This window comes from Sorex fumeus, unplaced genomic scaffold, assembly GCF_029834395.1.
Source record: "Sorex fumeus unplaced genomic scaffold, SorFum_2.1 ptg000131l, whole genome shotgun sequence".
Taxonomy (NCBI): domain Eukaryota; kingdom Metazoa; phylum Chordata; class Mammalia; order Eulipotyphla; family Soricidae; genus Sorex; species Sorex fumeus.
The window spans coordinates 4,023-30,841 of record NW_026606188.1 but is presented as its reverse complement, the minus strand read 5'-3'; the positions used below and the strand labels follow the sequence as shown (position 1 = coordinate 30,841).

Below are 26,819 nucleotides of genomic sequence, written 5' to 3'. Positions count from 1 at the left end.
TGCACCATCATGCCCTCAATGGATGAATCCCAAGCCAGCATATGTGCATTGAAATTACCGACAGTCATTTTTGTCCTTCTTTGTTTTGGCAGCCTAGGTAGGCCCTGAGATTTTATGAGCCTCTCCTTCCTCATCCTTCTTAACACTGCCATATTGGTGGCTCTTTCAGGGTCAGGAGAATGGGAACCATTGTATTTACTGGTTTTGGCATATCGAATACAACACGGATAGCTTGCCAGGCTCTGCCATGTAGGCGGAACACTCTCGGTAGCTTGCCAGGCTTTCCGAGAGGGATAGCAATTCTTAAGTATTAAAATTCATATTAGGTGTATAAGCACCCAAAATAAAACAAAACTTGAATTGGAAAAACAACAGAAATTGAACTTCGGAATATTTTTTTAGAATAATACTTGTTTTCAATTTCTGCAGTTTACTAAATTTTATCCATTAGTCATATGCTGTTTAATATTAAATTATGTTTCATTGTTGCTAAAAAATAAGCAAGTATCCAGGATTTTTATCAAAAGTGGTGTTCATGTCTTATATTCAATATCATTCATTATCAAAAGAAACAGTATTTTCTCAAAAAATCATTTAATATATCTGTTTGACACATATATAAAATAATTCTGAAGAATCTATATGCTCATATTTATTATTCCTTGTCACTAAACTTTAGAAAGATATTACAAAAAACATTTCAACATGGATTTTTTTAGGCAAGGAGACAAATTAAGGAGCTCTTATTTGCAGGGGGCAGAGCAATAGTACAGTGGGTAGACCGTTTGCCCAAACCGATTCCGATCCTGGCATCCCATATGGTCCTTCAAGAACCACCAGGAGTAATTCCTGAATGCAGAGCCAGGAATAACCCCGGAGCATTGCTGAGTGAAACCCAAAAAGAAAAAAAAAGACGCTCTTATTTGCAATTCTGGAAAAATTTGGGAACAAAACAAAGCAATGCATTACCCTCTTGGGTATTATCAGCTAAATATCAATATAAAAACAAATTAAATATAAATAATAAAGTAACATATAAAAAGTAAGAGAAAGACTATCTTCTTTAAAAAAAAAGGTAAGGAGTATAGGTATCACTTCCCTCTTCAAACAGGAGGAGTACAATTTCCAGCACTTGTTATTTATGTTGTTCTTGGAAATATTCTTGTGACAAAAATAATACTTGTAAAATGGGAAAGGGAATTTTGAGAGAAAGGAGGAGAAAGTCATATGGAATTGAATTCTGAAAAAGTTTCACAGACTTCATCAGCAGATCAATCAAAATCATGTCTTGATGGTGTTCTACGTCATTGATAAAAATATGACGATAATATTCTCTTTGTCTGTGACTTTAAACCCAAATGTACAATATCAGTCTAACCACAGAAAGTAAATATAAGACAAATTTCAATAATTGTAAGTGACTAAATCTCTGGCTAACACTTCAAATTTCCAAGGGTAACATATATACAAGACAAACCTAGTGGCCAGAAAGAATATATAGTGGTCCAGACTCTTGCTGCGCTGACCTTAGTTTAATCCTTTATGATGCATCTGGTCATAAAAATGAAAAACTTTTTAATTTTTAAAAAATTAAAAATTAATTAATTAATTTTTATGGCGTGTTCTATGCTAAAAGATATAAATAATAGAAAATTTTGGGACAAGATATGTTTCAATTCCCTCTGTTAAAATTACAATTGTTTTGAAATCATAAATTTATGTTAAAGTCTTTAAAAATTAATTCTAAAAATAAAATTATAAAAATGAATTGCTAACTTTTCAATTTCCTATAAAATTCTGTTAAATCTTACTCCCAAATATGGTAGTTTCCTCCTTACAAGCATTCAATAAACAGTTTGAGAACTGTCATCCTTTGAAGGATCGCAGGATCATTCCTTGTCCACACAGGTGGTTAATGGAATGACTGTCTTTCTTTTTTTTTAATTGAATCACTGTGAGATAGAGTTATAAGCTCTCATGTTTGAGTTACAAACACACAATGATCAAACACACATCCTTCCATCAGTGCACATTCCCCACCACCAATTTCCCCAGTATACCCCTCCTTTCCCACCCTCCCACTGCCTCTGTGGCATTCAATATTCCCCATACTCTCTACTTTTGGGCTTTATGGTTTGCAATGCAGATACAGATATTATGCTTGCTCCTTTATCTACTTTCAGCACACATCTCCCATCTCGACCGATTCCTCCAAACATCATTTTTTGGTAATCCCTTCTCTATTCCAGCTGCCTTCTCTCTTCCTCGCCCCCTTCCCCCCACACCCCCATTCATGAGGCAGACTTCCAGCTATTGAACAATCTTCTTAGCCCTTGTATCCACTGTTCTTGGGTGTCAGTCTTGTGTTATGTTATTTTATACTCCACAAATGATTGCAGTCATTCTATGTCTGGCCCTCTCTTTCTGACTCATTTCACTTAGCATAATACTCTCCATGTCTATCCACTTACAAGTAAATTTCATGACTTCCTCTCTCCATACAGTTGCATAGTTTGGAATGGCTTTCTTATACACTGAAAGTTTCCAAGCATTCCTGGCCCCGTGGACTATGAACACTTTGTATGAACCAGGATGGAGTTGAGAAGTCAAGGTCTAAATAACAGAGAAAGAAAACCTTATAACCAGCAGAATGAAATGTCTACAGGAATTCATAAACTTCAACTATACTTCTCTTTACAAGAAGGAAGGAAGAGCAGACCATTAGTTGCTCTTATGCAGTTTCCTGGTACTCTATTATGCTAATAAATATACTCCTGTGACAAATTAGACAGTATATTAGAGCTTATACTGGAACCTCTTAAATGTGGGCTTCCCTTTCTTAGGGAATCAGGCTTCCCATTACTGTCCTGTTATTGATTCCTTGAGTGAAAATGTGAGTTTACACTGGAAAAGAGTTCCAAAAGGAAGCTAGATTTCTAATGTAGTTCTTTATTTTAAGGTACTTACCCTTATGAGGGACCAGCTTTGTATCAGAATTTATGATGCAAAATGCTATGTTATATGTATAATAGATATATCAACACTCTCCCACAAAACCATAAAGGTTGATATTGTAGCTTTAGCTAGAATATAAAATAGAGGCAAAGCTTTATTTTGATGTGTAGGACATTATAATGTTTAAAATCATAATATACATTTAATAAATATTTTCATTTTTTCCTGATCCTTTCCATAATCAACTTGGGAAATGAGTCATTTAAATGCATCTTTGCTAATCACTGTCACTGTCACCACCCTCCCATTGTTTATCGATTTGCTCTAGCAGTCCCAGTAACATTGTGAGACTTGTTGTTACTGTGTTTGGCATGTCGAATACATCAAAGGTAGCTTGCCAGGCTTTGCTGTGCAGGCGAGATACTCTTGGTAGTTATCTGGGCTCTCCAAGAGGGGCAGAGAAATTGAAAGTGGAGGAATCGAACTCGGATTGGCCGGATAGCCATGTGCAAGGCAAACGCCCTACTCACTGTGCTATAAAAGCAGTTACACTGCCACTGTTTTATAATGCCCTTAATGTCCCAAAGCTCTTTAATACCCATAACTAAATTAACTTTTTATGAAAACTATTTAAAGGAGAAAGACAAATACCATTATATCTATCTTGCGCAGTTAGGAAGTTGCGCAGTTAGGAGTTGCACAGGAGGAAGAGAGCAGTTTGGACCGCCTTCAATGATGTCGAAGAAATAGCTTAGCAGACGAAGAACCTCCAGCTCCAGGCACATCTCTTAGATTCCACTGTTCTTCCTGCATTAACATACGCCTCAGAGACCTGGGCCCTATGCAAATAGGATGAGAACGCTATTCGGGTCTCCCAAAGAGGAATTGAAAGAGCTATGCTTGGAGTATCACATTTCACTCAAATGAGAGAAAAAATCTGGAGTTCTGACCTCTGTCTACGGTCAAGAATCAGGGACACTGTCTTGTTTGCCAAGGCATTGAAAATCAGATGGGCTGGACACATAATGAGATTTGGAGACAACTACTGGACTAGAGCCGTTACAGACTGGATTTCATGGGACGTCAAAAGACCGTGTGACCGCCCACCTACAAGATGGTCAGACTTCTTTGTCAAGACCCTGAACGATCAGTTTGAGGCTCTCTTCATGTTTCTAGAATGAACAGATGCCATTGCGCTACACTAGCACGCAACAGGGACAAATAGAGACATTACTGGCTCCCGCTTGAGCAAATCGATGATTAACGGGCAGTCAAGTGATCAAGTGATCAAGTGTTTAGTGTAACAATTGTATTTTTATCAGTAAGACTTTCTTGTTAATGAGTGCAAGGTTGGTGCTTCAAGATGAGACAAATTGTTCAAGAAGCGAACGCTTAGCCGCCCATGAATGGCTCCTCTGCTCCTGAACAGCCATGATTCCAGAGGCACACAAACCAATCTCGGCTTTTGGCAGAAATGCATCTGGACTGAGCATTAATCTATGCGCCATGTCACCCCGTGTGGGGAAAGGTGTTTGTTCGTTCACTCTTTCCCACTGGCAGTGTGGTGGCTACCATCTTTCAGAGCCTATTAGACAGAGAAGTATGAGCCTGCAGTGACGAGGCACCCGGGGCCTCGTGGGATGGGAGGTAGTACTGGCCCAATTCCCTGCCCTAAGGAGACCCTGAGTTGATGCCCACAAGTGGCTCATCTGGCTCCTGAACAGACATGATCCCAGAGACACACAAACCAATCTCAGAACCCAGCGACTTCTAGCAGAAATCCCTCCAGACTTATTACTAAAATATCAGAAATCCAAAATTGCACAAAGTGGCCATTCTACAATCAGCAATAAAAAATAAATTATGTAATGACATCCTTTCTGGCAAGTATGATTTTTGGGTAAAAGTTCAAATTATAATAGTGGGCCTTTTGGCAAAATATTGAATGTGATCAAAGTGGAGAGAGAGTCAAATGGAAATCATCTGCCACAGAAGCAGGGGGAGGGGTGAGAAGGGGTATATACTGGGGTTTTTGGTGGTAGAAAATATGCACAAGTGAAGGGATGGGTGTTCGATCATTGTATAATGAAGACTTAAACTGGAAAGCTTTGTAAATATTCTCATGGTGATTCAAAAATAAATAAATAAATAAATAAAACTAAAAAAAGAACACTTTACTCAGTAGTATATTATTCGCATCAGCTGAGATAAAATAGAACATCAACAAAATAAAGTTATTTATAATCTTGTGCTTAATACTCTCAAGAACTAAAATTTTTCCCATTATTGTCTGTTATTTTCCTCAGATACAATGACTATAGCCATACTTTGTGGTCTATGTATGATAATAATTATATAGATCTAGCTATATCTTTTATAATTTTTGTAGGCACAGAAAACTAAGGATAACTACCTATCTAAATAAAAGAAGAATAAATCATGTAAAACTGAGAGAATAGTGAAAGTAACAAAAAATTAAAGAAGTAAAGATTTGATAGGAAATATTTCCAGTCTCCTCTTGGGCCCTGATCCTATAATTTTTACTACAAAGAAAGAAGAATCAGAAGGTCATAAAAATAAAAGCCTAGTAATATGAATGAATCCACCATAATTGAATATAGCCAAATGAATTCAGATTAAATAAATGTATTAGATTTTCTTTTCATCTTGCTGGAGAGACATTGAAAAAAGGATAAGTAGAATGATTCTTATAATGGATAGAATGTTATCCTTTATGGATTTCCTTATATTCAAAATTATAATTTCCCAACCAGTTCTAAGGCATGGAGTCTACAATTATGCAGAGCTGAGATGTCTTGCCCTGGAGTAGATGAAAACATATTTAAAATTCCTTCCATGCTTAAAAATTGTTTACTCCATAGTAGGAGTTCACTCTCCTAATGTCATCCTGTATCCAGATATTTTGACACTTCAAATCTTCATAGAAATCTTTGAAATGGGCCATAATCATGGGGTTTAATTTTAATGGAGCTGCTTAAAAATATCATTTTAGTTCCCATTTCAAATTATGCTTATTTAGTTATTTAACAGATAATAGGCAAGTATATCATCACCATATATCTAAATGTCTAATTTATATACAACTTGTTGCTCAAAAGTGTGAAAATTCTAAATGACTGAGCTACAAATGAATGTCTTGTCATACTTAATATTTTTATTTAATTAAACTTAACCTGAAGGTTATCACTCAAATTACTGGTAATATTTTCAGCAGTTAATGGTCTATTTTCAGTATCCTGTATTAATTTTCTTTTTTATATTTTAATGAGTCATCATGAGATACAGTTACAGACTTACAAATTTTCATGGTTACATTTTAATCAAACTATGTTCTAGTGCCCATCCCTCCACCAGTGCCCACTCTCCACTACAAATATTTCCAGTGTCCCTCCCACCTCCCTCATCCCTTCCCACACTCTGCCTCTGTGGCAGACACATTCCCTCTTACTCTCTCTTTCCTTTGGGGTGTTATGGTTTGCAACATAGGCACAAAGAAGCCATCATGTTTGGTGCATAACCTACTTTCAGCATGCATCTACCATCCAGAATGATCCCTCCAACCATCATTTGCTTAGCAGTCTCTTCTCCATCCCACCTTCCCTTTCCCACAGCACATGATCAGCTTCCAAGCGGTGGGGCCACCCTCCTGGCTTTTATCTCTACTATACTTAGGTGTTATTCTTCTATTATGTGATTTTATATTCCACAAATGGGTCGATTCATTCTGTGCTGTATTGATTTTCTAGGACTATGAAGACATGATATCATGTCCCTTCAACTAGTAATTTTTTCAGTTTATAGAAATTTGCCTTCTAGTCCATGAGAAAGGATTTACCCCTGAACAGTGACATCATAATATACATACCTATTTCTTTCATTAGAACACTTGAAAAACTCTGGTATTGCACTTTCTAATGCATTTTTATTCTTCATTGTTCATACTAGTTCAATACTACTAGTAAACTAGCTGAACTTCTATCACAAACATGATAAAAGCAGTTATGGTTCATATCCTTGTGATAAAATTCATCGTGCTAGGTAATGACTGTTGATAAAGATCCCCAATCCCACATAGAATTTTGCTCTTAATATAATTTAAACCAAATATTATAAATATCTTCACTGGATAACAGAAACAGAGACTCTGGTTTTCACGATGGTGTTGATGTGGGTAATTATGGTATTATCTCAGTAAATAACAATCTATACTAGTTGATCCTCTGCCTGCTCCCAGCAGCCCGACAGACCTCCATTGCCTTCACTGCCTCCAATGCCCGGCTGCTTCAATGATCCAGGACACTTTCCGGACACTCGGACTGGGACTCACACACGAGAGAGGCCCCATAGAGCAAGGGAGGCAGAACCATGTGACCTTGGACTCCGGGCTTGGAGGACCCGGGAACGGAGATACACTGCTTGCCCCCAGCATCCCAGCAGACCTCCATTGCCTCATCCGCCTCCACTGCCAGGCTGCCGCCACGCTCCAGGACACTTTCCAGCACTCGGGCCGAGACTCGCACATGGGTAGGTCCCCATAGAGCCAGGAAAGCGGGACTCTGTGACCTTGTAGTCCAGGTTCGATGGATCCGGGAACAGAGATCCTCTGCCTGCTCCCAGCAGCCCAGTGGACCCCCATTGCCTTGACTGCCTCCACTACCCAGCCGCCTCCATGCTCCAGGGTTCTTTCTGGAAACTAGGGTCGAGACTCACACATGAGTGAAGCACCATAGAGCCAAGGAGGCAGAGCTCTGTGGCCTTGGACTCCAGGCTCAACGAACCCCAGAGCAGATATTCTCTGCCTGCTCCCAGCATTCCAGCAGACCTCCATTTTCTCAACTGCCTCCACTGCCAGGCCGCTGTCATGCTTCAGGATGCTTTCTGGATGCATCATGGGACACTTAATACAAGATTACTGGCCATATTTGATGGGGTTCAAATATGGTGTGAACCATGGGAACACCTGCAAGACAATTAGAGGCCTCTCTAAAAGCCTCTATCCCTCTTGGAGAGCCTGGCAAGCTACCAAGAGTGTTCCACCCGCACAGCAGAGCCTGGCACGCTATCCGGGGTGTACTCGATATGCCAAAACCAGTAAGTACAATGAGTCTCATTCCCCTGACTCTTTCAGATCCACCAATATGGCAGCACTAAGAAGGATGAGGAAGGAGGGGCTGATAAAAATCTCAGGGCCGAAATAGACTGCCAAAACAAAGAAGGACAAAAATGACTGTCTGTACTTTCAATGCATGTACACTGGCATTGGATGCATCCATCGAAGACCTGATGGTGCAAGCGTGAAAGATCAAGTACGACATCATTGTTCTGACCAAAGCTAGAAGGCATCAATCACTTCACACCATTTTCAACACAGGGGAAGAACTGTCCTTTGGAACATGCAACCAAAGAGGCATTCGTGGTGTTGATGTCCTTGTCAACACGACTTGGCTAAAAATATTGATTCATTTGAATGCCTAACAACCTGAATCGGATGATTACACTTGAATAGACATGGATCATTGCCGACAGTTTCCATCTTCCTTGTCTACACACCAACATCCATTTATAATGAAGGAGAAATTGAGAAGTTCTACATGGAGCTGGAGAAGTTCTATAAAGAAGACCTCACCTTCTAAAAGATCATTGTCAGTGATTTTAGTGCCAAGATAGGACCAAGAAGATCAGCTGAAGAACTCCACATTGGGACCCATGGCCTAGAATTAAACGAACAGGGTGAGAGACTGTCTGAGTTCATCATGTCGACCAAGACCATCCATGATAACTCACAGTTCCAGAAGACAAAATCTAACCGTTGGATATGGCGGGGGGGTCTTCCGGTGGACAGTTCCACAATGAAATTGACAACACCATATTCAGCTGACGGTTTTGCCTGACTGATGTTGCTGTTGTCCCAAAATTCTAGACGGGATTGGACCACCGTCTCCTTCGTGCAAAATTCTATTCCACAGAGTGGGAATAAAGAGCTGCAATGTTTAAGAAGAGAACTCCCAGAACGATCGCCAACTGGGAGCTCTTTGGCACTATTGTGGCAACATGGGAAGATTCCGTCAATGACAGAATTGACAAGGAATAGGATAGACTGGTTCAGCACCTCCATGACTGTGCAAAGAACACCAGGAGAAAGACAGCCACAAAAAGATGCCTGTCTTTGAAAACTCTTGATCTCATTTGCCAACGTGGCTTGGCGAAAGCCTCAGGCAACCGCAAGCAAACACCAGAGCTTGCAAAGCAGTGCAGAGAAGTGATAAAGGAAGACATTAAAGAGAGAAGAGCAGCAGTGTTGACAGATGTGGCAGAAGCCAGGAAAAACATTCGCAACACCCATCTGTCCTTCACCAACTACAAGACCAAGATGACTGCCCTCTGATGTCCTGATGGATCTATCACATCTTCAGAAGGACAATGGAGAAGATTATCTGTGACTTCTACTCAGATCTCTTGATAGCCACGTCCACCTGCCCACATACGAAATTCCGCAGGATTGATATTTTGTTCCCAGCGTTCTCCCTTCAGAAACCCTACACGTCATTTTGTTGGTAAAGAAGCAAACAACACCTGGACCAGACAAGGTCAGACCAAAACACCTGATGAACCTGCCATCGGTACCAATCAATACACTGGCTTCGCTCTTCACACACTACCTGTCTTAATGCAAGATTCCATCCCAATGGAAAACTAGCAGAACTATACTACTGTACAAAAAGGAAGACATCCACAACATTGGCAACTATCGCCCGATCTGCCTATTGTCTGTCGTCTACAAGCTGTTCACTCGAGTCATCCTGAATAAGACTGGCAGAACACTAGATGAAGTACAACCATGTGAGCAAGACAGTTTCCAAAAAGGATTCAGCACGATCGACGATATCCACATGATAAAGAAGCTCATTTAGGTTTCTCAGGAGTTCAAGGTGCTGCTCTGTCTAACATTCATCGATTTAAAGAAGGCCTTTGATTCTGTTGAGACAGAAGTGGTCATTGAAGCCCTAGCCAAACAGGGCATTCAAACTCAATACATCAGGATTCTCCATGAGCTGTACTATGGATTCACTACCAGGATCTCACCATTCTACAGGGAGGTGATCACTGACGTCAAGAAAGGGTTTTGGCAGGGAGTTATCATTTCACCAAAACTCTTCAGTGCCACCCTTGAGAATGTCATGCGATGACTGGAATGGAAAGGAATGGGAGTGAAGATAGACGGTCAGCAACTACACACCTCCGCTTCGCTGATGACATAATTCTTATAACACCAAACATCAGCCAAGCAGCACAAATGCTGGCTGACTTTGACCATTAGTGTGGAAATGTTGGACTACAGCTGAATCTCATGAAGACCATGTTTATGACAAACAGTCTCATTCCTGATGTTACATTTGCTATCAACGGAATGAACATCTCTGAATGAAGCAGTTACATGTACCTAGGTCGAGAAGTCAACATGACGAATGACCTGGCATCTGAGTTGCACAGGAGGAAGAGAACAGCTCGGAGCACCTTTAAGAGCGTTGAAGAAATAGCTAAGAGGATGAAGAAACTTTAGCTCTGGGCACATCTCTTCGATTCCACTGTTCTTCCTGCATTAACTTACGCCTCAGAGACCTGGACACTACGAAAACAGGATGAGAACACAATTCGGTTCTCCCAAAGAGGAATCCAAAGAGCTATGCTTGCAGTATCACGGTTCACTCAAATGAGAGAAAGAATCCGGAGTTTCACCTCTATGGTCAAGAATCAGGGACGCTGTCTTGTTTGCCAAGGTGTCAAAAATCAGATGGATTGGACACATAATGAGATTTGGAGATGACTGCTGGACTAGATCTATTATTGACTCGATTTCACAGGACATCAAAGATCACGTGGCCACCCACCTATGAGATGGTCAGACATCTTCGTCAAGACACCAAATGATTAGTTTGAGGCTGTTCATGTTCCTAGAACTAGCAGACCCCATTGGGTTACACTAGCACGTGACAGGGACGAATGTAGCGTTGCTGGTGCTATCTTGAGACAAATCGATGAGTAATGGGATGTCAAGTTATCAAGTGATACTAGTTGTGAAATATAAGTTTGTGATTTGGTATAAATTGAATTGCAATTGATAAGGAAAATACATTCAACTAATCCCAGGAGAACTTTAGAGTTGGAAAATATCTTTTTTTTTTTTTGCTTTTTGGGTCACACCCAGCTGATGCTCAGGCATTACTCCTGGCTCTGCACTCAGGAATCACTCCTGAAGGTGCTTGGGGAACCTTATGGGATGCTGGGAATCGAACCCAGATCAGCCACATGCAAGGCAAACGCCCTACCACTGTGCTATTGGTCCAGCCCTGAGTTGGAAAGTATCTTAAGAGACTTCATGGACTAAGTCAATTTACCAGACCTCATATTCAGCTATTTGTGTACAACAGTGTGTTCTTTGTTGAGTAACTTTTTCACGTGTGCTATTCCTAAAGGGAGACCCAGACAGGAGCCATCACCAACTAACATTATAGAAACATGAAAAGAAGTTCTTTATTTCTAAGATTAATGTGGGTGGTCTATAAAAATGTTCATTACAATGTTTTAATAATCACAGTATCACTGTCATTTCATTGTTCATCGATTTACTCAAGTGGGTGCCAGTAATATCTCCATTTGTCCCAGCCCTGAAATTTTAGCAGCCTTTCCTTGCTCGTCTTTCCCAACGCTGCCATATTAGAAGCTCTTTCAGGGTCAGGGGAATGAGACTCATTATTGCTACTGTTTTTAGCAGATAAAATATGCCGTGAGTAGCTTGCAAGGCTCTTCTCTGTGGGCAGGATACTCTTGGTAGTTTACCAGGCTCTAAAGAAGCATATATATACATATATATAGTATATATGTATATGTACATATGTGTAGGATAACACTGTTTTGTCCTTCCAGCATAACCTCAGGTAGTTTAGGCTTATTGGGTTGCTCTCATCACAGTGCTCCCATTCCTCTGTGTTTATTTGTAACTTCTTTCTTTGTGCTCTGTTGACTTGTAGATATTGTTTTTCTCTTCTACCTAAGTCTTTTGCATTGTTTTTTCAGAGCAATGTCCTTTTTTGTATGGACACAAGAAGACATGCTTTTGTAATGTGACTCTCAGTGATATTTCATTCCTGGACATCTGTTCTCTCACATAAGCCTCAGCTGCCCTCACTTCCTAGTGCCCTAAAGCCGGGTCCTAACCAGGGACTGGATGGAACCAGGGCAAGCTGTAAGCTATGTGCTACCCTGGCATCGAGATGGGCCTGGCCAAAGTGCCATAATGCTTAAATATAAGTTAAGAGCTTGGTCATGGACAAATGTTATCATGATCCAAAAAGTAATAACTAGATTTGGACCCTGCTAGAGTTAGGAAAAATTAATCTGGCCTGAGTGCTGTAGTCTAAGTCTGTGGCAAGATGTTCCCAGGAGAGCTGTCCTACAAGTCTCAATGTTATCTCTTACTGTGTCCATACAAAAATAGCTAGTAATTTTTCCGGTTTCAAATTTTGTGTTTTTTGTAAAAATAAAAAGGGGGAGATGTAGGATAACACATAAGTGGCTTCTCCTCCTTGCCTTCTGCCTGGCCAAAATTCTATCCCTGCCTCTGACAGCCTTCTCCCGTGAGACAAGATGCTGCCTCCCATGGCCACTGTTCCTTGGCTGGTGCTCTCCTAACTGGTGCTCCAAGCCCAGGTGAAAGGTAAGCGTTCCCACATCCAGCCCCTGTGTCGTGGGATACTCAGATCCGGGAGCACAGTTTGGGCATTTTATAAAATCCATGTGAAAGAGTGGAACAGAGGATTTCTCATCAAAAGTTTCTGGTGACTCTTGAAAACACTCTGAATGTATTGGAAAGGTTGAGGGATGGTCATGGTTCACTATTTCAAGTACTGCCCTCACGCATATCCCCGTGGTGACCGTTCCAACACAATACCCATTCGTTTTTCACTCCGTCACTCCTTTACATTTTCCTATGTCAGGGGAAGACCTGCGGAATGAAGAGCTGTCTCCACGAGCCAGGTGCCCCAAAGGCTTCAAGGCCTATAGCAACCACTGTTATGCTTTCTTTAAGATAGCAAAATCCTGAATGGATGCGGATGTGAGTAACTGTACTTGAAACGGGAATGATGTGTATTTCTGGGGGTGGGGGGGTTTGGGGGGGCGGGGACTTAGACAATGGTGTTCGGGGGAGCTTCCATTTCATCGGGACATACTAGGTAGAATGACAAGCACAATTTACAGTACACCTGCAGTTCCTTATCTTCCTCCACGTCTTGAGTCCCAGTGTAATGCAAGCTTCTCCCAATCTCTTTCTTCTTCTCATAGTCGGAATGCCAGAAACGTCGCAATGGACACCTCGTGTCTGTGTCCACTCAGTCTGAGGGCTACTTCGTGGGCTCCCTCATCAAGAACAGTGGGACAGCACCCTCTCTTGTCTGGATTGGACTCCATGACAACACAGAGGTGAGATTGCGTCTTCTGTTCTCGGGTAACTTTACAGCTCCATTTGCCATCCTGAGTCATCCGATTGATTCCCTTAGTCTGCCCAATAACTAGACTAGGCCACCCTGAATTCCAGAGTATTCAGATGCTCTTCTGGAGAATGAAGCCCTGAGCCCATATGCAGCTGTGCGTTGTGCGGCATGGCCTCATCTCTAGCTGATATCAGTCCCCCTTTTCAAACAATGTGTACCGAAGATTTCCTAAGTCAATTTTTTTGTTGCGGCCAGTGATGGTGTGCCTAAGATGTGCTGAGTTGTTCATCAATGAAGGGTGGGTACACTGTCCACTTCAGAATCTGCGTGACCTTTGAGGCCCAGAAGTGCCTAGCCTGGATTGCACCACATGTTGTGCTCAACAATCCTGCTACTCTCAGTGGTATTGGTGACTTTTATTCCTACACACTAGATCAAGACTTTAAAGACAATTTTTAGATTTCCTCTCCAGATCTCCTCTTTAAAGAGCCAAACAGATTCTCTGGTGCTGGGTGTCACTCAGGGATTCCAGTGAAAATGCTGCCAGAGCATCAAAGGAGCAACTGAGACTCAGGTGTTCATCTGTCCTGTCTTCACAGACTAAACCCAATGCAGGTGGATGGGAGTGGAGTAATGGCGATGTGTTGAACTATGAGGCCTGGGAGAAAGGAGTCCCTACCAAATCCGGGTACTGTGGGGCTGTTCTAAGCCACACAGGTAAGAACAAAGAGGTTTCTATGTTTATATCTGTTCCACTTCTGACATATCCCCAAAACCAGTTTCTGAGCCTGACCGTTTGGAAGGGGGTACATTCCCGAATTCATGACTCGCTAGCCCTTTCCTAGTCTCTCTCAGCTCTCTTTTCTCTGAGCCCCTTCTCCTTGGAGCAGGAGTATGACACACAAAAAGAGGGAGGGACTTTGGCCCTGTCTGTGATGCCTCTCTCTCCTGTTTCCAGCTTTAAGCATTCCACTGATCCCTCCTCTTCTTGTCTCTTTAGGCTATGAAAAATGGCAAAATTATGACTGTCTGTTTGTACTGCCATACGTCTGCAAGTTTGAGAGCTAAATAAGGTCAGCAACCGGCTAGTTGAATCCACATGCAGCTCCTTAAGGATATCTTTCCAGGCTTAAAGGGAGCCTGGAAGGAAATCTCCACCCGCTCTCTACCCTGGACACCACATTGCATCTACCTCCTCCCCAGTTGAATCCTGGTTTGCCAAATAATAATAATAAACACTTCTATCCATATGATGTCGTTTGAATTCTTTCCTCTGAGCATCACTGAGGAATAATTCTGTGTGAGAGAAATCCAGTTCTTTCTTCATCCACCTTCATCCGGATCCCTAGGAAAATCTCAATTGTTAATCACCACTGAGGGTCCAGCAACACATGCCTGCAAAATACTTGGCTTAAGTCCTGGATTCTGAAGCATGACAGACTGAGTCTCACCCTGCAAGTCCACTCAGCTGTCCTGTCTCTGCTCCCACTGTCCCCTATACCGGGACACTCTAGAGAAACCCTTCCGCTCCCGGCCCCATAGCTCCACTCTGTGCTCATCTAGATTTTCTCCAAGTGTTTTTGCTTCCCCTCCCCCCCACACCTGAGAGTACTAATCTATAGGCAGCGGAAACTTCTGCCTGAGCAACCCAGCATCACACACAATTAAGGGATCCCCAAGGCTGCGCTATGCGCGACTCTCACTGGAGAGTTCAGCTCTGTCCATCTGAGGACTGGGCTGGCTTTAGGTTCATTGACTTGGCTACATAGTGTGGCTCCCTGTTAATTTCTTTCACCTCCCATGACGCAGACCTGGATGGGCCTTGGTTCCGACACCTATCGCACTCCCTTCTCTTTGCGATATGTTAGGGTCCTGTTCAAGCACAGGTGCTGGCATAGATTGTATTGCTCTGTCACATCCTCTACTGCACATTATCTTTGCTTACATGATTAGGTCTTCCCGGAGCCTGAAATTTGTAGACAGTGTCTCTGAACTCATTTATTCAGTATAATCTATATTGTTTTTTAAGTCTCGGCAACACCTGAGTGGCTCAGGTTATCCTGGACCACTGGTAGCTTGACCAGCCAGCGGCACATGTTTTGGTTTGATGTGAGGTCACAGAGCTGCAGTGCTGCTGATCTTGTAGGTTCTGTGGACACCACTGAGAACCCAAGTGTGATGGGGATCATCTTGTATCTGAAGTTAAACTGAGGGATGTGGATATGATACACATATGCCTACAATTTTCTAGCATCCCACTTGTCCTGAATGATCGAAATGTCTCTTCAATCCTCCGTCTACCCTGGATTATAATTTATCAAGTAATACAAAAATTTTACCATGGAATTTTATTATCGAGAATAGGAGAAATTGAAAGTTCTTTTCCGTGAAACATATACATTTAAATGAACAGCTTATCATGTGTTCTTTACTCTTGATATCTGCAGAGGGACCAGAAGATGTAGGGTACATCCATCTATGAGTGCCTAGAGAAAGATAGAGTAGCTTGAGTATCAAACTATTGGAAATAGTGATATTGCTGTGTATAAACTTCTAGTGGAATGTTCTTTGGGAACTTTCTGAGTGTTTCCGTTTTGCACTCTGTCCAGTTCAATGTGGGAGAAAATAAGTCATCATTTTGAAAAACAGCTCAGCAAAGTAGCTTAAAAAGATAGATTTTATTTTCTATAAATATATTTTATTTTTATTTGTATATATATATATATACAGTTCTTAAAAATGATCCGTCATCTTAATCTAAAAGTATTGAAGAGGTCACATACAATGCCAAAAATGAGAAAGTGTATTTTCATTGCAGGTACCACTCCATTTCAGTAAATAGCGTTGCGGCACCTAATTTATAACACAAGCTATAAGACCAACAATCCAAAACTCTGCTAATACACTGAAATAAAATTTCAGAATCTATAGTTTACCATGGAAACCACAATTAATAGCTAATTATTATACATTTAAATATATGAAATATTAAACTCCATGTAGGTGTTTTACTAGCCAACATCTAAATTAAAAAATTAATAATAAAGAAAATTAAATCAAAAATTCTTACAACTTATTTTGTTTTGACTGCATCGTATATTTTTGTTATAATACACTAATTGCATTATGTACATTTTTCTATATAAAATTATACCCATGGTACAATGGGTTGAGCTTGTGCTGTGTAGGCAGCCGACCCGGTTCAATCCCCAGCATCCCATATAGTCTCCCAAGCACCACCAGGAGTAATTCCTGAGCGCAAAGCCAGGAGTAATCTAGAACATTGCGGGGTGTGACCCCCCACCCCAAGAATAAGGCAAATAAAATTATGTCCATAAACTTCAAATGTATAGGAATCAACTATATAAACGATGCAGAAAGGGAGACAGAAAACCCTAATAAACCGAATCAGAAATGAAAAGTCAGACATTAAAACGGAAACTACAGAAATTCAAAGGGTCCTCAGGAAGTCCTTTGAGAAGCTTTATGCCACAAAATACGAAAACCTCGAGGAAATGGATACATTCCTAGTTTCTTAGAGGGTCCCAAGGTTGAACCAAGAAGACCTGGAACACCTGAACAGACCTATCACCATCAAAAAATTGAAACGGTAATAAAAAGTCTCCCCAAGCACACAAATCCTGGCCCAGATGGATTCACTAGTGAAGTTTTCCAAATCTTTAAAGGGGACTTACTCCCAATCTGTTCCACGAAATTGAATTATGAAAAACACTTCTGAACAGTTTCTATGAAGCAAATATCACCCTGATACCAAAAGCAGACAGAGATACCACAAAGAAAGAGAACTACAGGCCAATATCCCTGATGATAGACTCAGACCCCCCATCTTCCAGTAGGTAGGCGTCACACCCGCCAGCTGCTGCCAGCGCCAGGTTGGTCCCATCAACAGCCAAGATGCAGAGACTATAAAACCCAGCTCCCGGAAAAGAACAGCGCAGAGTCTCCTGCCCCCTCGCCTGGCTGTCCTCACCAGGGCCCCTTGGATGGGGGTGGTTGAGTTTCCCTCCCCCCACAACAGAGCCCCAGCAGCTGAGGACCTCCGGAGCCAGCCACAGCCATCCATGCTGGAACCACTCTCCACACTTCCAGACAAGCCTCATGCATGAAAGAACTGGCAAAGGAAGCCAGGCACGCGGGTCTCCCAGGGCTAAGATCTCCAAGCCTGCTCAAATTGGGACTGGGCCTTTTCCACCCAGACCCCCCCATTTTCTACTAGGTAGGCATCACACCCACCAGCTGCCTCCAGCGCCAGGTTGGTTCCATCAACAGCCAAGAAGCAGAGACTATAAAACCCAGCTCCCGGAAGCGCACGGCCACATTTGCAGCACGCAACGTCTTATTTTTTTTTAATTTTTCCATTGGAGAACCTGGCAGGCTACCAAAAGTATCCTGCCCACTTGGCAGAGTCTGGCAAACTTCCCGTCTCGTACTCAATATGCCAAATACTAGTAACAATGATGGGTCTCATTCTCCTAACCCTGAAAGAGCATTGAAATGGCTCTTTTAAAATCTCAGGGCTAGGAAGAAGGAGACGTTACTGGTGCCTCCTCGAGGCAATCGATGAACAACAGGATGATCGTGATCATGATCCCTGATGAACACAGATGCAAAATCCTCAACAAACTGTTAGCAAATAGAATCCAAAAACTCATCAGAAAGATCATACACCGTGACCAAGCAGGATTCCTCCCGGGGATGCAAGGATGGTTTAACATTCGGAAATCGATCAACATAATCTGTCATATCAAAAAAAAAAAAGAAAAGATAAAACCCATGTGATCGTATCAATAGACACAGAGAAAGCACTTGACAAGATCCAGCACGCATTTATGATGAAAACTCTCCACAGAATAGGTGTTGATGGAACTTTCCTCAATATAGTCAAAGCCATCTACCACAAGCCCACGGCAAGTATCATTCTCAATGGGGAAAAACTAAAAGCCTTCCCTCTAAGTTCGGGCAGAAGACAAGGCTGCCCACTTTTACCACTCCTATTCCGTATATTACTGGAAGTCCTGGCCATTGCAGTTAGGCAAGAGAAAGGTATCAAGGGCATACAGATAGGAAAGGAAGAGGTCAAGCTATCACTATTTGCAGACGATCTGATACTATACTTAGAAAACACAAAAGGCTCTACAGAAAAGCTCCTAGAAACAACAAGTCGATTTAGTAAAGTGGCAGGCTACAAAATCAACACCCAAAAGTCCATGCCTTTCTTATATACAAATAATGAAACAGAAGAAACAGACATTAAAAAATCAATCCTGTTCACAACGGTACCTCAGAAAATCAAGTACCTCGGAATCAATTTAAGCAAAGAGGTGAAGGACCTACACAAGTAAAATTACAAAACACTACTTCAAGAAATAAAAGAGGACACTAGGAAATGGAGACACGTCCCCTGCTCAGAGATAGGGAGGATTAACATTCTATCAAAATGGCAATACTGCCCAAAGCACTATACAAATTTAATGTGTTCCCTATCAGGATACCCATGACATTTTTCAAAGAAATAGACAAAAAACTCGTGAAATTCATAGCACTGTCCACTGTCCTCCCATTGTTCATCGATTTTCTCAGAGCGGGCCCAGGAACATCTTCATCGTGAGACTTGTTGTTACTGTGTTTGGCATATCGAATGCGTCACAGGTAGCTTGCCAGGCTTTGCCGTGCGGGAGAGATTCTCTTGGTAGCTTGTCGGGCTCTCCGAGATGGGCAGAGGAATTGATCCCGGCAGGGCCGGGCCGGCTGCGCACAAGGCAAATGCCCTACCGCTGTGCTATCGCTCCAGCCCTGAAATTCATCTGGAACAATAAACCCCCACGAATAGCTAAAGCAATCCTTGGGAGAAAGAAGATGGGTGGCATCACCCTTCCCAACTTCATACTGTACTACAAAGCAGTAGAAATTAAAACATCATGGTACTGGGCTAGAAACAGACCCATAGGCCAATGGAACAGAGTTGAATATTCTGTCACTGACCCGCAAATATATGACTACCTAACCTTTGACAAGAAACAAGAAATTTGAGGTGAAACAAGGGAAGCCTCTTCAACAAGTGGTGCTGGGAAAACTGAATAGCAACCTGCAAAAAATATGAACTGTGACCTCTGTCTAATGTCAGGCACAAAATTCAGATCAAAGTGGAGTAAAGACCTCAATATCAGGCATGAATCCATAAGGTACATAGAGGAAAATGTAGGCAGAACTCTCCATGACATTGAAGCTAAAAGCATCTTCAGGGACGAATGAAACAGCACTGGCCATGCAAGTGGAAGCAAACATAAGCAAATGGGTCTACATCAAACTAAGAAACCTCAAAAGAAACCTCAAAAGAAACAAGTGACAAGAGTACAGAAAGAACCCACAGAACGGGAAAGAATACTTACCCAATATCCCTCTGATAAGGGATTAACATCCAGGATATACAAGACACTAGTAGAATTGTACAAGAAAAAACGTCCAACCCCATCAAAAAATGGGGAGAAGAAATGGACAGAGGTTTCCTCAGAAAAGAAATATAAATAGCCAAAAGGCACATGAAAAAAGTGCTCCACCTCGCTAGCCATCAGGGAGATGCAAATCAAAACAACCATGAGATATCATCTCACACCACAGAGACTGGCATACGTTCAAAAGAACAAAAACAACCAGTGCTGGCGTGGATGTGGGGAAAAAAGGGACGCTCTTTCACTGTTGGTGGGAATGCCCACTAATCCAGCCTTTCTGGAAGACAATTTGGAAAGTTCTTCAAAATCTAGAAATTAAGTTTCCATAGGACCCCGCAATACCACTTCTGGGACTATATCCCGAGGATGCAAAAAAGCACAGTAGAAATGACATCTGTATCTATATGTTCATTGCAGCACTGTTCACAATAGCCAAAATCTGGAAACAACCCAAGTGCCCTAGAATGGATGGCTGGTTAAAGAAACTTTGGTACATCTACACAATGGAATACTGTGCAGCTGTTAGGAGATGGGAAGTCATGAACTTTGCTTATAAATGGATAGACGTGGAGAGTATCATGATAAATGAAATGAGTCAGAAAGAGAGGGACAGACATAGACATATATTCCACTCATTTGTTGAATATAAAGCAACATAACATGAGGCTGGCACCTAAGGACTGTAGATACACAGGACAGGAAGATTGCTCCATAGCTGGAAGCCTGCCTCATGAGCAAAGTGGAGAAAGCAGCTGGAATAGAGAAGGGATCACTAAGAAAATGATGGTTTGAGGAACTGGTCGGGATGGGAGATGTGTGCTGCAAGTAGCTAAAGGACCAAACATATAACCTCTCAGGGTCTGTATTGCAAACCATAATGCCCCAAAGTAGAGAAAGGGTATGGGGAATATTGTCTGCCATGGAGGCAGGGGAAGGGTAGGAAAGGGAGGGGTAAACTGGGGATATTCGTTGGTGGGGAATGTGCACTTTTGAAGGGATGGGGGTTTGATCAGTGTGATTGTAACCCAAACATGAAATCTTGTAACTATCTCGCGGTGATTCAATAAAATTTTTTAAAAAATGCAGAAGTCTTCTGCCATTGTAATATTTAGTTTCTCCTTAAAGAAGTAAAAGAGGATACTATAGAATAGAATTATATTCCATATATATTCATTCGAATAATCAAAATTTCCTGAAGTAGTCATATTCTACCCAAAGCATTATGCTGACAATGCACTTTCTATGAGCATCCCAAAGACAGTCTTAAAGTACCAGGTTGTACATCATATATTTCATATGGAAGCTTCCCACCACATAAGTAGCCAAGATTATCCTGAGGAAGAGAAGTTCAGCTGTATTACATTTCCTAATTTTATTTATACGACACTACTATAGTAATCAAACTGCATGGTGCTGGTTGTCATATCAAAGTGTTTGCAATTTAGAACCAGATTTAGACCTCAGATAAATATTTCACAAAGGTGCTAGTTACATTGGTGGAGCAAGGAATGCTGTTTTGTCAAGTGATGTTGGGGGGAAGAGAGTATAGGAAAACAGGCACTTGTCTTGCAAGCTGCAGAGCCTACTTCTTTTCCATAAACCATATATGTTCCCACATGCACTGACAGCAGTGACCCCTGAGTGTAAAGCTTGCATTAAACTCTGTAGAATATGAACGGTGTCCCACAAACAAAATTGAACAGAAAAGAATATTGTTTTAAAACTGAATACCCACTATCAATAAAAATCAATATGGATCCATAAAAGTTCAAAGTAGATCAAGGATGAGATTAAACCAGATACCATAAATTATGTTAAAGCAAATATAGACAGATATGTCCAGGCTTTGGATTCCAGGCATGTTTTCAATGATTTAATTGCACTAGAAACCATAGCAAAAGCAAAAGTAAGCAGGTGGGAATATGAAAAGTATAAAACTTATTGCATGGCAAAAGGAAAGCGGGCTGAAATAAAAACACTGGAAGAAGTTGTTTGAATATAATACATTAGATAAAGCACTAACATCCCATATTTATAAAACATTAATAAAGTTAAGTAACAGAAAACTACAATACCCCTATCAAAAATTGGGGAGAAGAAATTAAGTAACTCTTCTAACATGGAGACATAACTTGATAGGCAATAAGAATATAAAAAGGTGATAACCGTCATTTAGTGTCAGGGAACCACAATCAAATACACACAAATATGTTTATATACACACATTTATACATATAGAAAGATACATGTATATATGTTCATATATAGATATATGTCCAGAGTCTCCTGTCCCTGTACCTGGCTGTCCTCACCAGGGCCCCTCGGAGGGGGTGGATTGAATCCCCCCCCCCCCCCCACCGAGCAGAGCTTCAGCAGCCGGAGACCTCCAGAACCAGCCACAGTCACGCTGCGATCACTCTCCACTCGTCCGGACAAGCCTCATGCATGAAGGAACCGGCAGAGGAACCAGGCATGCGGGTCCCGGGGCTGAGATCTCAAAGCCTGCTCGGATCGGGGCTGGGCCTTCTCCACCCAGATCCCCCATCTTCCAGTAAGTTGGCGTCACACCTACCAGCTGCTGCCAGCGCCAGGTTGGTCCCATCAACGGCCATGACCCAGAGACTATAAAACCTAGCTCCTGGAAGCTCCCGGACATCTTATTATCTCATTCTTACTTTGTACAAACTAGCAGGCTACCGAATGTAATCTGCCCACATGGCAGAGTCTGGCAAACTCCCCGTGGCGTACCCAATATGCCAAATACCAGTAACAATGATGGGTCTCATTCTCCTAACTCTAAAAGAGCATTGAATATGGCTCTTTTAAAATCTCAGGGCTAGGGAGAAGGAGACGTTACTGGTACCTGCTCGAGGCAATCGATGAACAACAGGATGATCGTGATATATGTCCAGGAGCATATGCATATATATATATATATATATATATATATATATATATGACAATGGAAATATTTCCTGGAAACAGGGGTGGCAAAAATGAAACAGTTATTCAATATTAGTGAGAATGTTGTCTACTAGTGCCTTTTTAGAAAATGAAATGTATAGTTCTCATAAAAATAAGTTGGAGCTCTCATGTGACCCAGCTATCACACTTCTATCCAACCACCACCCAAACAAAAAAATAATCTTAGAAAGATATACATATAAGTATATTCATATTCAATATGAATATGGATAAATTAAAATGTCTAGTATAATAAAATGGATAAAAATACATACACAATTGAATATTATGCAGACACGTGAAAAATAGTTATGGAGTTATGAAGTGCATAACAACTAGGATGGGATTGGAGGACTTCTTCGTGTGACAAATAAATTAGGCGCAGAAAAACAAATACAGCATAATCTCTCATCTAGAGAAACAACTCAAGTTTAAGGATGATATTAATGGTAGTAAACTGTGGTCACTGGGTTACAGACCAAGAGTGCCCGGTTGCAGGGAACGTGGTGTGGGGAATGATGGGGTGGACTTAAAGTAACACAAATTACAGAAGGAGGGTCTAAAGCACTAAGATTGTATTTCACAGAACATGTCAAATTCCATTCTCCTTAGTTTTTCAGAAAGCTAAACTGTGGGGAAAGCTCGGGTTGGTTGTTGCCCTGGAAAGAAGTTAATCTGCTACTAGAAAGAGATCACATCTTCGACATTTCCCATTCTTTGCTGCAGCTATTCAAGGAATCTCCCAGAATCCCTCCTACTCTTTCCTAGCAGTCCTTTCCGGGCCCCATTTTTGTATTATACTTTTCAGTGTGCTTCCCTTAGAATGTCCTCTACAAGGCTGGCCGTTCCTGACCTGACAGAATATCACAGATCCCAGCAAGGAAGGTAAATGGGAGCTGAGACAAGATGCATTTCCAAACATGTCTGCGTCTCAGGTACCGGAGGGAGGGCGCAGAAGAATGTCTTTCCTAAGGAGACACAAAACACTCTCAGACTCAGTCATGTTCCGCCTAAGAGGTGGAAGGGGTCGAGTATCAGAGAATCAAACCTGTTCAGTCACCAGACAGAGAGGTATGTCAGTCAGGTCCACTTCTTCCTGGGGATCAGACAAAAGGAAAAGGGTGGTGGACCCTGTGCTTGCCGCCTGCCTGAGCACTTCCATCCCTGCCCCTGACAATCTCCTCTAGTCATGTCAGATGCAGCATCCTGTGGCTGTTCCCATTGTTGCTTGGGTGCTGCTCTCCTGCCTAGTGCTCCAATTGTAAGGCCAGAGATAGAAATGTAAGGGCCGCCTGGGCAAATAGTCATGAAAGAGTTAAGTGGTAGGAAAGAGTTAACCAGAAAACTGTAAAGGCTGTGAAAGCTAGAGTTGTAAAAGCTGGCTGGAAAGAGTTATAATGCAGCTCCCACCTACCCCCTGCTAGGACCTTGTGGTTGGGCCTGATATGGGGACATGTGCTCAGATGTTCAGAAGGAGTTAATCTTGTGCAAGTGTCGTTCTGTTCTTAGTAAAGCTGCAGATTGCTGTACTGTAAGATTCCTTTATTCTTGATTATAAAAACCCACTGTTCTTTGGCTCGGGGCTCTCTGCCTCTGTCCTGTTTTCGGGACATGCAGTAAGCCCCAGTATGTTGGACAATAAACCCTGTGCCTGTTGCATGAGAAAGTCTCTTGGAGTCTTCCTTCACGGGCGGTGAGCATCTCGACCCTAACACAATCCCAAGTGAAAAGTAAGTGTGCTCACATCCACCACTCCCCTTCCATCCCCCGCACGGTCATGGAATACTCAGATCCACAAGAGCATTTTGGACTTTATGACAGAAACAAGGTTACATAGTATAGTTGGTGGACCCTCATTAGAGGTTTTAGGTCATGTTGAAAGCATGCTGAACGTGCTATTTACTGTGAGGGGTTATCATAGCTCACTCTTCCAAGTACTAGATTCATGCATATCCCCTGGGTATCTTTTCCATGCCAGCTCCCATTATTCTTTTCACCCCACCACTCCTTTAAAATTTTCTATGCCCGGTCAAGTTTTGCAGAAGAAAGAGCTATCTCCACGAATCAGAGTATCCCAGTAGCAACTGAACTTCTTTGTGACCACTTCATATCTTATGCTACAGAGCTTCCAACCCAATCAAGGTGGGTAGGAGTGAATTAACCATGATGTGCTGAACTGTGTTACCCGGGAAGACAATGTCCTGGCTAGATTAGTCTGCAGCGAGAGTCTTTATCAGAGCAGCTGCTACATCAGGTTCTTTCCCATCAACTTACCTCCAATCTCCGAGCCTGAACTTTTGGATTTCAAGATGAGGAGGGAAAGTCATGTTAGTTAACCTACTCCAACCCACTCTCTATTCTCCTTTCCCCGAGTCTCTTTTTCCTAACGCAGGATACGGATGGAAAGGAGGGAGAGACTTTGACATATCTGGAAAGCTTCTCCATCAGGTCTGTTGGTGCCCAACTAGATCATGAAGATGAGTCCTTGGACGCTGCCCTGCAAGCACGAAGCAGAATCAGAAAAGCACATTGCATTGAGTGGTCGAACCTAAGCTTGAGAGTCTGACTGAGATGGAAAAGGCCAAAACTGACCCTTCGTGCTCAGCAAGTGGCCGTAGCACAAAGCAGCAGATTCCTCTTCTCACATATTAAACCTAGCTCAAATTTAGATTTTAACATCCTCTACTGTTTATCACAGACCCCGGGTGTGAGGAAGTGGTGACTTGTGGAGCTTAGTGTTGGGCATGTGGAGAGTGTAACTGACCATGTTGTCCTTCCTGTAACTGATAATGTTTCCTTTACCTGCGGTTCTTTGGTTTGATTCTTCCTAGCTGTTGCGTTTCATTGGACATGATTATAATAAGCCGGCAAATACAAGGAGGCTGAGAAGGCTGCTGTTGGTCACAAGATATGAGTGAGCCTTGTGATCCTCCGTGAACAACAATTTCTCTCGCCTTCCTTGTCTCAGTGCCTCAGACCACCCAACCCAACGTTTGTAAAACACAGGTCCATTTTTTCTTTCACTCTTCCCATTCACTTCATTTCTTTTATTTCTCTAGGTTGTAAAAACGGAAAGAATTGTGACTATAAAATGACCTCATCCTATATCTGAAAGTTTGAGAATTAGATCAGGTTGGAAGAATACAGGCTGAATATAGTATTCCGCTTTATGTGTGGATACTATAAGTTTAATATAAGTATTATAAGTATCTACCCTGGAAGTAAATATACTCCACCCAGTCTTCATACATGAACTCTACTTCAATCTCTCTCCTCCCCAGTCTCACTTCAAGCCATTTTTTATTTTCAGCGCCTAAATTATCAGCGAATTGCAATATGCATTTTCATTGAAAATTGTATTCTGGTCTTAGACCCATCAGCGAGGAAGAATTGTTTTTGAGAAATATCTAGGTTTCTCTGTTTTTCTGACTTCCTACAGAACCCACTTCGCGCTCCCCCCAAAAAATAGGAATTGATTTTCAATCCCCGGCAAAGTTTTTATACATTGTAGAACCACTTTGTTGCTCTTTACCACTGTACTGTTTTGGGGCCAAGATATTTGTTCTGGAATCTTCCAAGAAAGATCCAACCTGAGACAAAGAGAATCTTCCTGTAGGCAGGCCTCTGTTGCATATGGGGCCTATTGCTCAGAGAGAGGCACAAGAAGTTGGAGGCTAATGATTTTCTTTTCTTTTTCCTTTTTTCTTTTTTTGGGAAACTTCCAAATTGTTCACCTTTGAGAATATACTAGAGAATGTTTTCACCAAGAGTGCAAGAGAGCTCATTTTCCACAACATCCCTGCCAACACTATCTTCCATCTTTTTAATATATACCAATCTCACTGGAATCAGATAATATCTCATTGTCATTTTTGTTTTCCAGGAAGTAAGAGATAGCTAGCACTTTTTCACATTACCT

The 26,819-nt window shown here is 41.7% G+C and overlaps 1 protein-coding gene across 1 annotated transcript; it reads left to right on the top strand.

Moving 5' to 3' along the window:
• Positions 1 to 13,078: 13,078 nt before the first annotated feature.
• LOC130046064 (lithostathine-like) lies at positions 13,079 to 14,534 on the top strand. The gene is made up of 4 exons (XM_056138983.1): positions 13,079 to 13,090; positions 13,318 to 13,455; positions 14,066 to 14,183; positions 14,467 to 14,534. The coding sequence occupies exons 1-4, from the start codon at positions 13,079 to 13,081 to the stop codon at positions 14,532 to 14,534; spliced, it is 336 nt and encodes a 111-aa protein (XP_055994958.1).
• Positions 14,535 to 26,819: the final 12,285 nt, after the last annotated feature.

Bases quoted from the DNA above. Each gene is read 5' to 3' on its own strand.
- LOC130046064 (XM_056138983.1), top strand. The intron at 13,456-14,065 runs GTGAGATTGCGT...CTGTCTTCACAG, and splicing joins GACTCCATGACAACACAGAG to ACTAAACCCAATGCAGGTGG. The intron at 14,184-14,466 runs GTAAGAACAAAG...TTGTCTCTTTAG, and splicing joins GGCTGTTCTAAGCCACACAG to GCTATGAAAAATGGCAAAAT.